The sequence below is a fragment of the Mastomys coucha genome, unplaced genomic scaffold (assembly GCF_008632895.1).
Source record: "Mastomys coucha isolate ucsf_1 unplaced genomic scaffold, UCSF_Mcou_1 pScaffold5, whole genome shotgun sequence".
Lineage (NCBI taxonomy): Eukaryota > Metazoa > Chordata > Mammalia > Rodentia > Muridae > Mastomys > Mastomys coucha.
The window spans coordinates 99,872,857-99,886,800 of NW_022196911.1; the positions used below are offsets into that span (position 1 = coordinate 99,872,857).

Here is a 13,944-nt window from a genome sequence, read left to right on the forward strand (position 1 = left end):
GGAGAGGGAGGAGAGGGAGAGGGAGAGGGAGAGGAAGAGGGAGAGGGAGAGGGAGAGGGAGAAGGAAGGGAGGCAGTTTGCTGATTACATTCCTGAGCCCAGGTGAAGGGGTAAAGCTCAGGCTGGCTGAGACTAAAGACTGCAGAGACCAAAGATGGCTCCCATCCACCTTTGGGCTACAACTGCCTGCGAAATAAGTGAGCCAGAAAGACCCAGCCAAGAAAGACTGCAGCAGACTCACACAGCCACAGAGGAGTGGCTGTGTTCCCCAGGACAGGTTCATGATGAAGCCAGGAATGGACCTTGGCTTGTGCCCAGAGAGAGCCTTGGGCAGCAGGGGCATAGAGACCTGAGGTTTAGGGTTCTGGGTGAAAGGCAGGAAAAGGAGATGGAAGGAAAGAGAAAGGAAAAGGAGGGAGAGGGAGAGAGGGAGAGGGAGAGGGGGAGGGGAGAGAGAGAGAGAGAGAGAGAGAGAGAGAGAGAGAGAGAGAGAGAGAGAGAGAACATTGTGGCTGGAGGGGCCTTCAGGTCTCAGATGCCTCCAGGTGGCAGTGACTTCCAGCCAGGTCATCAGGAAAGGTGGGTATTGAAGAAAACTGGACCCAACGCTGGGGTGGACAAGTCTCCAGGGAGCATTAACATGCCTTACAATACCACAGGGAACATAAACCCAGGGCCCTCTCATCTGAGATCTCAATGTCCTCTCTAGTTCTGTCAGCCCATTCTGCTCTTGGTGCCAGAGCTCTCCTGAGTTCAGTGTAATAAAGGATAGCAAGCACATAGCAAACAGGCTTAGGTGAGCCATGTGTAACTTCATGGCAGTGTTAGGGGCTTCTTGGGAAAAGAAGGTTGCTGGCCAGAGCCACAGAGAGGGGTTGGCCACTGATGGGAGAGGCCAGGAGACTCCAAGGAAATGCTAAGGTGGGCGTGGTGTTGAACAAGTCCTACAAGAGAGGGGGCTCTGGCCACTGATACTGAGACAGGTTAGGGGGAGAGGAGCACCCCATGTCACAGAGGAAAAAAAGAAAGCCAGTGTTTCTCCTCTATCCAAGTCAGCTTCCTGTGGCATTAATGTCTAGTGATAAGGACTCTCCATGAGATATTTAAGTCCCATTCTCACATCACAACCGAGGGTACACTCTGGGGGCAGCTGCCTCCTTGTGGCGTTGGTCTTCATTTCTTCTTCCAAAGGAGACCTTCCAAATTATCCTGGAGACCTGGGGCTGCGGTTGGAGGATCATTGGGATAAGGGGACACCTGACATCTTCAGGACTGGCTCCTAGACCTAGTAAGGACACCTGTTGTGGGTGGAAGGCCTTGGGGGTATCACAGGGTCTTGGGGTCCACTCCCAGAGATGTCAATCTGTACCACAGAAGCCAGTCTGCCAACTGTCTCTGGAACCTCCAGCAACTCCCCCCCCCCTTGACTCAAGGGTGCGGAGGAGAGGGGAACCCTTAAGCCCCTAAGTGGAGCACACTTGATCCCCAGGTAAGCTCTGAAATTGCACAGTAGCTTAAGAGAATTCACTCACAAGGATGCCTCCTTAGCGGAGATCCTCAAAGATCCAAGCTGCACAGGACCTGAAGACTTGCTCATGTCTGCCTGCCTACCAGCAACTCCCCTCTGGGCAACGCAGGAGACAGGCAGCCCTGGGAGGGCTCTGAGCTCTCAGACAGACATCTGCATCTCTTCGGATGCTTGCCGCCACCCCCCCACCCCCCCTTCTATGACCTTTCTGCAGGTCACAGACTTCGGCCTCTGACTCTTTACCTAGGAGGATGAGGCCTACCTGCATGAACGGAGTCCTGTCTAATGAGTTTTTGTCTCTGCCAACAATGCCATGATCCTCGTACTTCTGAGGCCAGCCTCTGCTGTCTGGTATCCTAGCTGCCTCCGGGAAACTCACCCGAAATTGCTCGGGAGGCTCCTGGAGTTGTTAAGAGACCCTTAAAAGGTCCTTTCTCCAGGTCAGAGGCCTTGGAGTCTCCCCGTTCCCTCTGGTGTTCTGAGAATCTCTGCTTCAGGTCCCTTGACCTTCGCACTCGATGCCTCCCTGCTTGCCCACAGTGGTTTTCCCTCTCTCCCTACGAGAGGGCTGGGTTGGTTCTGAGCCCCCAGCCCCCATCCCGCAGTTCCCAGGGGAACAGTCCCAGCAAAAATAAATGGAACTCAGTGCCTGGGTGGGAGATTTCCTCCTCCCTCCTCAGGACAGACTGGCAGCCGCGTGAGGGCGGGCGGGGGCCTGGCGGCCAAATTCTTTGTTTTCGAGGTGCCTCAGCAGGGGTCCAGTGGAGCAGCTCAGAATACACACAGCCGCTGACCGAGAGCTCCTGGAGAGAGCGCACTTCAAAAGGAACCTCCCGGCAGCTACTGAGGTGGGGGTGGGGGTCCCCAACTCGGGTCTGAAGTCCCTGTCAGTCCCACACAGCACGCAGGCTTCCCACGTGCCACATCTTTTGCTGCAGGTCCTGGGCCCCGGATGCCTTCCCCTCCCTCAACCAGGAGAGCACCCTTCCTGTCCAGGGCGAGCCTCGTGTCCACCCTCACTAGCTGGCTTCGAAGTAAAAAATAACGCTTTCCCGCCATGTGCAGCCTATCCTGATGTTGGGTGCCAATCAAGAGAGATATTTCTAGGAGATACCGGTGGCAAGGGGGCTCCCTCACTGCCTGGGCAGGGTCCATACCTGCGTTGCCACCCGCAGGCAGGAGGAAGAAAATTAAGCCTGTGTTGAAGGAAGGACACCTGGCAAGAGAGACGAAAGGACTCCGGAATCCCCTCTACTGGGGAACTTTCAAGTGGGGGGGAAATCCCCACGCAGGCCTCTACTCTCTGCGGCGGCAACATGCGCGGCCACTCCCCGCTTCTGGTCCCCTCCTCCTTTCCTTCTTGCACCTTCGCCTGTTTGTTTCCTACCCGCGGAACAGCACCTGGGGCTGCCTCAGGCTCTAGGATGCGTGTAAGAGGCACCTGCATACACACAACCCTTCAAGGAACGACCAGTTTGAGCCACACCAGGACAGCTTCCCACGCACCTCTCAGGCAACCAACATCTCACCCAAAGCCACCGAAAGCCTTTGCCCCCACCGTCTAGGACTAGCACCTGTGGAATCCTCAGGCTAGTCTAAACGACCCTAAGAAGCCCTCTAGATTAGCTCTTGCCTCCACACCACAGCGGTGTGTTGGAGGCCAGGGAAGGCAACGTCCCTGTTTTCAGAAACGCTAGTTTTGGACTGTCCACACACACCCCCACACACACCCACGCTGTGATGCAGGACTTGAGATTTAATCCGCATAGATGTTCGGCGGCCTATGGGGAGCCCCCATGGGAAGACCAGTAATCAAGATCTCAGCTAAAGGCTACCTAGTAACCCAAAGGCCTGTGAAGTTCCTTGACTGAAGCTTCGGCCCTGGGGCTTTGCATTCCCCGATAGTGGCCAGGCCCCTCTCACGGCCCTCCCAGGTGAATCAGAAACGGGGCCTCAGAACCAGCCGTGCCCCTTGCGGGGGAATCTTCTGGGAATGCCCGGCTCCCGCGGGCATTTCTAGGTTTGCTTATCGCAGTATCATCTACCAGCCCCACTTGTCTTCAGCAGGTGGGGGATTGCCTGCTGTTCCTTAGCCCTCCCTACGTCTCCCCTTCCCCCTTTCTCCCCCACCTCTTCCTCTGTCTGGGCGTTCACCCCGCCCCCGCCCCTGTTTTCTGTCTCAGTGTCTCTATCCACTTGTCTCTCTCTATCTCCCCTTCCTCCCCTCTTTCATCTCTCCCTCTACCCCCCTCCAGACGTGGATCGGGCTAGGAACTCGCAGAAGCTGTGACAAGCCCAGGCGGCTCTCTCGACCCTTGGTGCCCCCAGGGGCCAGTTCCTTGCTCTCCTTACACCAGCAAAAGCCATGTGCCGGGATCAAACCAGCAGGGGCAGTGGATCCGAGCTGAGGGCACCAGGCTCGCGGATCAAAGGCTAGGAATGTCTGCTCCCTTGTAGGACTTCCCTCAATCCCGTCCACCCCTAACAGCGGGGGAGCCCGCCATTCCTGGCTAGGCAGGTTTGGGTGGGATCCTTCTCTGCTCCCTCTAACACAGTTAGGGAGAGCAGGTCCCACCATGGCTTCTCCCCGGGCTGGCTTTCTTGGTCCCAAGCCAGGAGCATTTCAAGGGCTGAATGTCTTCCGTGGCCGGGAGAGAGGCTGAAGTACCTAGGTGAGGGGACTGAATCCTAACAATCTAGGTATGATCGGGGCTCGTATCTAACTCCCAGACTGTGGAGGAGAATTGGATAGAAGAGTGCCCCCTTGGAGGCCTGAACGCTCACATCCCCCTATACATGAGCTACAGTAGGTCTTAGAGTGAATCTGGTGTCTGCACGGGACAGCTTAAACGCCAAACACCAGGCTTTAGTTTCTCATTCGTAGAAGGGTCGGGAATATAGGTCAGAGAGCTGGGCATAGGGGAGGGAGATGTTCCTGGAGACCCCTCACCCCCCCAACCACTACTGGCCAGAGCTATACCATGCTTCCCTGGTCCCAAATGCTTCCACCCTAAGATCCAAGAGACTGCAGGTACTGGTGAGATCGGCCAGCACGCCCGCAGGAGGAGAAAGTGACCGAATCCTCCCGCAGGAAATACAAACGGCGGCTGGTGTCAGTTGCAGGAAATGCAAAGGCTGCAGGAGGTCGCGATACCAATCTGACTCTTGACAAAAGACTCAAATGACACTAGCTCTGTCCCCCGGCGCCGTTGGCTAGCAGACCTTCAGAGCCTCCACGGACTCTCCCGCGCGCCCCTCGGACACCCTGGAAGCGACCTGCGGCCGGGTGGCGGGGGCTTCCAGCTCGCGAGCCCGAAAAAGCTGGAGGCTGGGAGGAGTTGCATTTCCCAAGCCCCTGATCCCAGTCGCACGATCTGGAAACAACCCCTTTGCTTTCTAGTCTCGATTCCTTACGGGCCCAGTGTGCCAAAGGATCACTGTTCCCCGACAGAAAAGGGAGCCACCCATCAATGCCCAAGCCGACCCCATCACCACGTGAACGCCGGGTCAAAGCTCCAGCTCCCTAAACCTGGCTCGCGTGGACTGGGGAGGGGGTGTCCCAGGCCAGCAGAGAATCCAGCGTGCTGGGTCCTCCAGAGGCCTCCGTGCGCCCGGGGCGCAGGCTTTGCCCAAGTTTGCCGGGAGATGCCCTTCCCAGAGCCGGAGTTGTGGGCCGGGCGGGAGGGGCCGTGATTGACAGGCTGAACTACAGACTCATCTCTTACCTTAGGCCGCGGGCGCTGATTGGCTGCTCGCTGACATCCTCAAACCCGGCTGCTCGGCGCTGGGCTCCGGAGGGGGGCGGCTGCGGGTGGAGGTGCGCCTCTGACAAGCCCGAAAGTCATTTCCAACCTCAAGTGGACTTTGTTCCAACTATTGGGGGCGTCGCTCCCCCTCTTCATGATCGCCGGCAAACTTCCTCCTCGGCGCTGCTTCTAATGGAGCCCCACCTGCTCGGGCTGCTACTCGGCCTCCTGCTCAGTGGCACCAGGGTCCTCGCCGGCTACCCAATTTGGTGGTAAGACTTGCCTCTTGTCTGCCTGCGGCCCCGATCTCTCGGCCGCGCCCGGGGACGGTGGGAGGCTCTGGCCGGGTCTGGGCTGTCGCAGGCCTGGGGCTCCTTTCTCCTTGCTTCCCGCTAGCCCCCCAGCCGTCCACCTCTCCTGGATCTTCTGCTGGTGTCGCCTTCCGAATCCAACTCCTGGCTTCTCGGATAATCACCATTTTCCCTGCTACCCGCCGCAGAGGCGGGATGGCTCTCCCTGCCCCTGAAGGTCTCTCGTTCTTAGTCTTCACCCTCTCCCACCCCAATTTGGGGGTCCTGAAGACCCTTCGTTTGCTTACAGTTGCATTTCTGTGCTGTCCCCGGGGCCCGGCCACTCCTCTTCTCCATTTTAGGGTCTCTGTGGGTAAAATTATCCTGTCCTTTTTCGCCACCGCACCTCTTCGGTGTCTCGATCAAGAGATTTCCTCCACAATACTCGCGTTTGCATTCGTATTTCAGACCCTAAGGGCTTTGGGGATCCCAAGCAGGGGGCTTGGGGGGTATTTCAGTAGATTCTCCCCACTCCGTTCTAGATTAATTTTGAGCTTCTGAAGTGAATATAGAATTTGCTGATCCTTGATGCTATTGCTGATCCGGGTGTATTCGTTCCTTGCATGTCCATCCCAGAGAAAAGGGAGGTGGGGGGCTCTTTGAAAATGTACTTGTTTGGGAGGGGTAGGCTTGTTGTTTTTTGAGCGAAAACCCAGTTCTCCATGTCAAATTCGTTGCTTTTGGAAGACAGAGAAGCTAGGAGAAAAGGGCGAGGGAAAGGGGAATTCTGTCCCCGAGAAATACGGATACAAAAGGCATTTTAGTAAATAAGGCTGGGCGAGCAGGCGGAGCACTTGGGAGCTGATGGGTGTGTGAGGGGATTCACTGGAAGCTAAACCGCCTTTTGGAAGCCCCGGCTCCAGGGACTCCCCTGTTTTCCAAGCCTCGTTGCTGCTCCCCCTCTGTAAGTCCTACAGGGGAAGACACTAAAACCAGTTTTCTAAATTACACCCCAGCCTGCTCAGTCTCCAGCCCCCTGCATTCCGGAAAACTTTAATTTAAAGAGTCCTCCCGTCCTGGACAGCGGCTAGCAGCCTTGGGGGTGGGAGGTGAGGAGGAGGAATTTGGGACCTCTGAGTAAGGCCCCTGGGGTGAAAGTTAGACAGAAGTGCTACCAGGGTAAAGTGCTGCCTACATGGCCCCTCCCTGCCTGCTACCTGCAAGCCTGTAACATGAGGCTCAGAGCCTACAAGATACTGGGCCACACCCCAAGCTTTTTCCCAGATGCTTGTGGGTGTCTGAAGGCCAGGGGAGGGGGCATTCATGAGTCCAAGCACCCAAGCCATGGCCTGCTCGAGGTTCTGTTTAGAGGGTCCAGGAGTTGCTCCTTAGGTTCCTGTAGACTTGGGCTGCTCTGGGGCTCCTGTGTGGAGTCCAGAGCCCGTGCATGCTGGGGGGGCAGCCAGGGATTCCAGGTGATGTTCTGCCAATTGGTGAAAGGTTGCCTCGGGACTTTCTCTACCCCGGCCAAAGCCATACTCTGCCTTCTCAGGGACCCTGCGGGTGCATAGGAAGAGAGGGTGCCTGGAGCCCTAGGAATAACACAGAGGAAAGAGGAGAGAGTGGGTTTGCTAATTCTGTGAACTGGAGGAGAGCACTCCCTGGGGCCGCACCAGTGGGTTAGATGGTGGTATCAGGTGGCCTCTGTGTGTAGTAGTGTCCAGGAATGTCTAGATAAGGTCCTCATCCGACAAGAAACATTAGGAAAACCTGGAAGGCAGAGACAGGCCCTAATATAAGGCTACATACACGGCCTGTCTGTGGGTTGAGGGGGGACCAGGTGGCTGCTTTTGTCTGAGCCATAGAGAGTATGTGTGGGTATTTTCGAGATGGGTGAAGGTTTGTCAGTGCCTGTGGCTACTACCTCTGTGGGTGTAATACAATGTGTGTTCTAGGTCTATGACCCTAAGACGTGTGTCTGTGCACCTCTCTGTGAGTAGAAGCTGTTAGTGCCTGAGACCCGGGCAACTGTTTGTGTGAAACCTTTCTTGAAATGTGTGCCTAGGGGATCTGCGGCCCACAGCAGGGTGTGCTGTATCAGCAAGTGGCTGATTCTGTGATGTGAAACAGAAGTCTAGAAGTATTCATTGCTTCTGTAAAGGGGACCGCTTAGCTTTTGCCTGTGATGCTGGACATGGCGGTATTTGGGTTCAGACCTGTGTGTTTTCTGTTGTGTGCATGTGTCTGTGTGTGTCCCTCCACACACGCATGCCTTCCTAACAGCATAAGGGGGAGGCCCAACAAATGTCTTTGTGCGTGATATTGGTGTTTATAGCATGACCAGCTTGTGGTTGGAAGTGTGAGTGAGCCTTGTCGATACCTGGTTGAGGGCAGTGACATAGCTTTGTACCAGCGGTTACGCATCCGTGGTCATGTTTGCTGACACCTGACTTGTGGGCATGAAGGACACCTGAGAGGGATGTTTGGTGGACATCAGGGGCCCTGAGGGGAAGGACACACAGAAAGTGGAGGTCTCAGAAGGTGGCTGCAGACACAATCGGCCTGGGATCCTAGCTGGGGTGGAGGCAGGGCCTTCCTTGGCACCAGCGCGCGCCTTGCCTGCTTGAGGACTATGGCCATGGGCCCTCCCTCCTCTAAGGTCGTTTCTCTTTGGTCTTGGAGCTGGGGCATGAATCACCTTCTCAGGGCTGGAAGTGGGTAGGCCTCAAATTCTTGCTTCCTCCCCCCCTCTCCCCAGGCAGACAGATTCCAGCCCTTTCAGTGTTTGTGTCCATAACTGCCTGCCCTCCTTGTCCCACTCAGCTCTCACATTCCCCCGGAGGGATTTACAGGGGAAATGACTTAACTGGGATTTCTGTCCACATCACCTCCAAGAAGATCTCCCTACTCCCAGTAGCCTGTCCCTGCTCTTCCTTGCCTGGGCCCCAACCCTGAGAGAAGGCCATGAGGAAGAGGCTCTGAGAAGCCTCTTACTCTAAAAGGAAGCCCTGTGCTCCAGAGCCTTCCAGCCTGATAGTGGCTGCATTGGAGCAGGACCCGTGACCACAAGCCTGGTTTCTAGAACACTCCATGTTAGTACTAGTTAGCTCCTGGTAAAGAAATCTGTCTTCCTCTTTTTTGAGGAGTAAGATCTTCGAGGGTCTTGCCTGGTGCCATCTGTGCTCCATAGGAGATGCCCTGATGAAAGGGGCCTTGTTTGGCAGCTCACTTCACACTGTGTGGCTGAGGACCAGTGACTCCTCTCCCCTGTTGGGGTCACCTTTCTCACTTTTTACTCAGGGCCACCAGCCCATCCAACCTTGTAGTTTAGAGGAAAATGTTTTTGCTGAGGACTCCAAGCTTGTCAGGGCCCCTGGGTCTCATTGCACCACTCCAGAGCCCATCCTCCACCCAAGCTCCTATCTTAAGCCCTGCCTCAGTTTCTCCATGTGTCACATCCTGCTGCCTCTCCCCTGCTCAACGCCCACCCAACAGTCTTCTCTCCAGGCTTGGGAACGTGTTCAGTCAAACCCCAGTGGGGGTCAGTGGGCTGGGCCCAGGGAGGCACCTGGAGACTGCGGGGGAGGAAGGCCCCAGGCCAGGTGTTAACACTTGTAACAGAGAGGAATTACAGCTGGCTGGGGCTAGGGCTGGTGAGCTGAGCTGGCTGGAGGCTGTTGATCCCACAGACAGGCAGACAGACAGACAGACAGACAGATGGCAGATACCAGTTCGAATGGCCAAGCTTTAGCAGGGTGGTTGCCCTTCCAGAGAAGATTGTAATGTGGGGGAACTCGTCTTGGGGGGAATGAACGTGGTCGGCCCATTGAAAATGAGTTCACAGCCCACCCCTATTGTGGGTGGGGCCTCGCTCTACAAAGGGAGCACAATTTGGTGATAGATCTTTTGGTATCCTTCTAATGGCATCATCACACATTGCCAAACAAACAAACAAGAAAACCGGTGAAACATTAGCTAGTACCAGGAACTGTGTCCTTGAGAAGAACATACTGGAATATATAGGGAGGAAGGCACGGGGTGGGGAGGTGGGATAGGGGTTGAGGGGGGACACAGCTGTTAGAGGGATGCCCCCGCCCCCAAATCTCCAACTGTCTTATTAACAGCTTTGGGACCAAGAGGTAAACGCTGGGTGTGGCCCACTTCTCAACACAGATTCTGAGGTCTTGTCAGTCTTGGATATTTAGCCTGCCTTGAGTCTGATGTCCCACTGTGAATTCAGCTAGAGCTCTCCAGGGCCTATGCTCACTCACTTCTGGGCCTCCCCTCCAACCTCCATGAAAGAGGCAGACAGAGGGCCCCAGGTAAGAGTCCCCAAGGAAGTTGTCCAAGGAAGCTTTTCCCCACCCTCTCACTACAGAACTCAGCGTTTGCAGGAGGATGTGGTGAGCTGGGAGGTGAGAGAGCCATCCAGGGGCCTCCTACCAAAGCTGCTGAAGAGAAGGGCATGCCATACCCCACCTTTACCCAGCACTCCCTTTTTGTTTTGTTTTTTTGAGACAGAATTTCTTCGTGTAGCCCTAGAACTTATTCTGTAGACCCAGGCTGGCCTTGAACTCAGAAATCCTTCTTTCTGCTTCTGCCTTCCGAGTGCTGGGATCAAAGGCGCCCAGCCAGCCCCCCTCTTGAAGGCTGGGCCTCCACATGTTCTGTTTCTCTATATTCCCTCTGGGGAGCTGGAAATGTGTCAGCCTGGAAGTGGAGACCCATGTCTGAGTTCTAGGCTTACCATCCACTGGCTGTGTGATCTAGGGTGACTCTCTGTCCTTCTCTGTGCTCCAGGTCCCTGCTTCCCTCTTGACTATACTGAAAAGTATCCATTCATCTTCCCAGAGTCTCAGGGATATGATGGGGACTCCACAGCAGATACTTGGGACCTGCCTGAGGCAGTGCACCCCTTGATTTCTGTAGCTTGGTCTACCTGCCCTAAACCCCACCTCCTATCCAATACTGCCATGACTTCTTAATTCACTTCCAAACCTCACATCAGGACTCTCTATTCCTCTGTCTCCAGGCTGTTGGCAAAATGACCTCTCTCAGTCTCAGTTTCCCCATATTAAATATAAAGTTATGGTTTCTGCCCCATGCACATCAGTGATCAAATACAAGCCCCCGGAATGCTGCCTGTATGTAGGAAGTACAGTTCAAGGCTTGAACCTCTGTCTGGCCCTAAATCCAGACTTGTCTCTTCAAATAAACCCTCTAAGATTGGCTCTCATGGCTCTTATTTCTCCTTGTTCCATATGCTTTGGCATTAGTGCCCACGGGCTTGTAACTTTCTTCAAAATCAGAAGTTCAGCTTTTTAGATTATTTTTATTGTATGTGCATCGGTGTTTTGCCCATATGTATGCCTGTGCGAGGGAGTCGGATCCCCTGGAGCTGTGGCTACAGACAGTTGCGAGCCGCCATGTGGGTGCTGGGAATTGAACCCAGGACTTCTGAAAGGGTGCCCTTAACTGAGCCATCTCTCCAGCTCTCTGAAGTTCAGCTTTTTTTCCTGCCTAGGGAAGGAAGCTTAAGGTGGACAGAGGTGGTTTGGGGTCTCCCCTAGTCCTCCTGACACCCCACAGTCTTCTAAGCTCTGAAGCCTCTCTCATTCCCAGGTGGGACCCAGGGCACATGGGTCTGGTGGGGAGGGGTAGGCTTGGGGCCCTGGCTGCTGGAGCAGCCCCAGCACGAGGTGAAGTTGCTTCTGGAGCTGGGGGATGACTCAGAAGGTGATTTATAGACGGAAAGCAGAAAGCTTGGCTCCTGGCAGAAGCCTGCTGCTTAATTACATTCTTTGGGGGGTGGAGGTATGTGGGGCGACAGTAAGGGAGAGACTTCTACCTCATCCCCTCCGGGCCTGGTACCTGTGATGTCCCAGCTTCAAATAGGGTTCTTCTTGGAGAGTGAATCCCCTTTACTGAGTGCGTGCTTGGCCACTGAGAGGAGGAAGAGGCGGGAAAGGAATCATCCGGAGGACAGAGTCCCATGGGGACTCCCTGGGAACAGGCTGATGGAGCTCATGATGGAGCTCACTGGAAGAGTAGAATGCTGGGAAGGATCACTGAGCCTCCACCCTGCTTCTGAAGTAGAGTAGCTAAGCCGCCTGAGCCCCTGGGCTCCCCACTTCCCCTTAGTGGGGTTGCCTGTGAAGACCTTCCAGTTGGCCTCTTGTCCTGGTGGCTTGGGTCCTGGTGGCCCATGGATGCAAGAGACCAGGCCTGGTGCTCAGAGACTAAACGCTGTGTCTTCTTCACATTAGATTACCTGTCCTGCGGAAGCTCACGATTACTGCTATGGGACCACAGGTGTTCTCCTGGAGCATCAGCCTTGTACTAGAGGGGATGAACCCTACTAACCCTGCCTTAAACTAATGTCTCTGGGAGCCCCACAGCTCACCTGGCTGCCCTGTGCCCTTTCGAGAGGGACTTCTGTCTGCCCATGCTGACCAGTGTGGCGACTCCAACACAGTTAAGCCCCAGATACTAAATTTTCTGGGTCAGGGGCCCCAAAAGGTGTGGGACAGGCAGGGGTAAGGATGCCAAGGCCTGCAGCACCTGGCTGCCTGTTTGAGCTTGGTTAGTACAGCTGGCAGGACTTGGCAGAGGTCAGGGTGGGGACAGCAGACGGCTCTCTGCTTCCCCCTGAGGCAGGCCTTCTCAAAATGGCCTCATTAATGCATGTGGAGTGAATTCCAGAAATGTCAGGCACACTCACACATCTAAAGGAAGGATGGGGACCCAGAAATGTGCTGTGTTTGGAGACAAGAGGAGTCAGAGTGAGAAATGATTTCCAGGCTGGGAAACCAGGGGACCTGAACTGTTGTACGTGGTCTTCCTATTCCGAAGTGATGCTCTGTGCACAGGGCCAGTGGATGTTTGAGTTTTCTGTGCCTAGTAGGAGACTGGGAACTGATTCCAGGGCAGGGTAGAGACCGTAAATTTTATATGTGAGCAGCTTCGAGGTGCAGGCTGAATTGCCAACCTTCCCAGACCTCAGTTTTCTCATCCACCAAACGGGCAATAACATGCCTTCCCTGCCCATGGTACTAATGAGAGCTCAGGATATCTATCCTACCAGAGTCAGCAACTACCACTGCTAGATAGATGACCAAGAGCCCAACCCCCTACCCAGAGGAGGTGCCAGAGTATCTGTAGTGGATCCCCAATCTCTGAGTAGAATCTGTGGGGAGCAGAGCCCTTACTTGGGTTTAAGACCCAATGATGGCAGTTTCAGCTCTGGGGGGGCCCATGAAGATCCCACAGGCCTGATCCCCACTGACAACCTGGTTAGGAGGTCTGGGTGGAGGTGAGGGCAAGGTAGCTCTCAAAGCCTGAGGTCATCAGGAAATCCAAACACCCCCCAGGGAATGCTGAGAAAACCCACAGTGGCATAGCCCTGTTCTATAGAGAGACTTGAAGAGAATGTGTGTGTCCCTGTGTCGGCAAGGGGGATGGGAGCAACAAGACCCTGTGACCAGGTCTGTTGGAAGGGCCTTTCTGCCAAACCTGCCCCTGAGCGCAGAGTCCCACTTATCTGTCAGAGCCAGCCGGATCGGCAAGGAAAACCAATCTTCCAGTGCCTGCTATGCATGCAAATGGGGGCTTGTGACCATGTGAACCAGCAATGCTGCCTCTCTCTAGTTTCTCCACACTTTATAATGTGGCTTTCTGAGGGTGTCATTCTGCCCCTCTGAAACCTCTCATGGTTCTGATATAGACCCCCCCTTTGTTTTATTTTGGCCTCTGCCTACCTATACAACAAGCCTTTCAGAACCCCTCTCCGGCTCCTCCCTCAAACCCAATACAAAACAGAACATGGACCCCTGTGCACCTCCTTCCCCTGAACTGGGGAAAGCAGTAGGACTTTGGGCCCAGGTTGGCCAGGGCTTATTTCTGCTCTGCCAAGCACAGGACCTGGCTGGCTTGCGTCATGTAGCTGACAGCCCTGGATGGTGAAGGGCCTTTGGTGTCTCTAAGGCAATGGCACCCTCCTAAGTGGACAATTGCAGCCATGCTGGATGCTGGGATGTCTCCACCATAGCCGTTCCTTGGGCTTTGTTGCTCTTTCTCAGCCCATCTGGAAGATTTCTTTCTTTCTTTCTTATCTTTTTCTTTTTTTTCTTTTCTTTTTTTAAGATTTATTTATTTTATGTATAAGCACACTGTAGCTGTCTTCAGACACACCAGAAGAGGGCATCCGATCTCATTACCGATGGCTATGAGCCACCATGTGGTTGCCGGGATTTGAACTCAGGACCTTCGGAAGAACAGTCAGTGTTCTTACCCGCCAAGCCATCTCTCCAGCCCTGAAATTTTTTTTCCTATGTATGTGTTAAGCTTTTTCTATGCTCACCCAGCTCATGCTATGCATACA

The 13,944-nt window shown here is 54.7% G+C and overlaps 1 protein-coding gene across 1 annotated transcript in view; it reads left to right on the top strand.

Moving 5' to 3' along the window:
• Positions 1–5,276: 5,276 nt before the first annotated feature.
• Wnt3 (Wnt family member 3) overlaps positions 5,277–13,944 on the top strand; it is a 43,973-nt gene continuing 35,305 nt past the window's right edge. Inside the window, exon 1 of the mRNA XM_031352040.1 lies at positions 5,277–5,546. Within this exon, the coding sequence (XP_031207900.1) occupies positions 5,467–5,546 (80 nt within the window). The 5' untranslated portion in view covers positions 5,277–5,466. The remainder of the gene's footprint in view (positions 5,547–13,944) is intronic.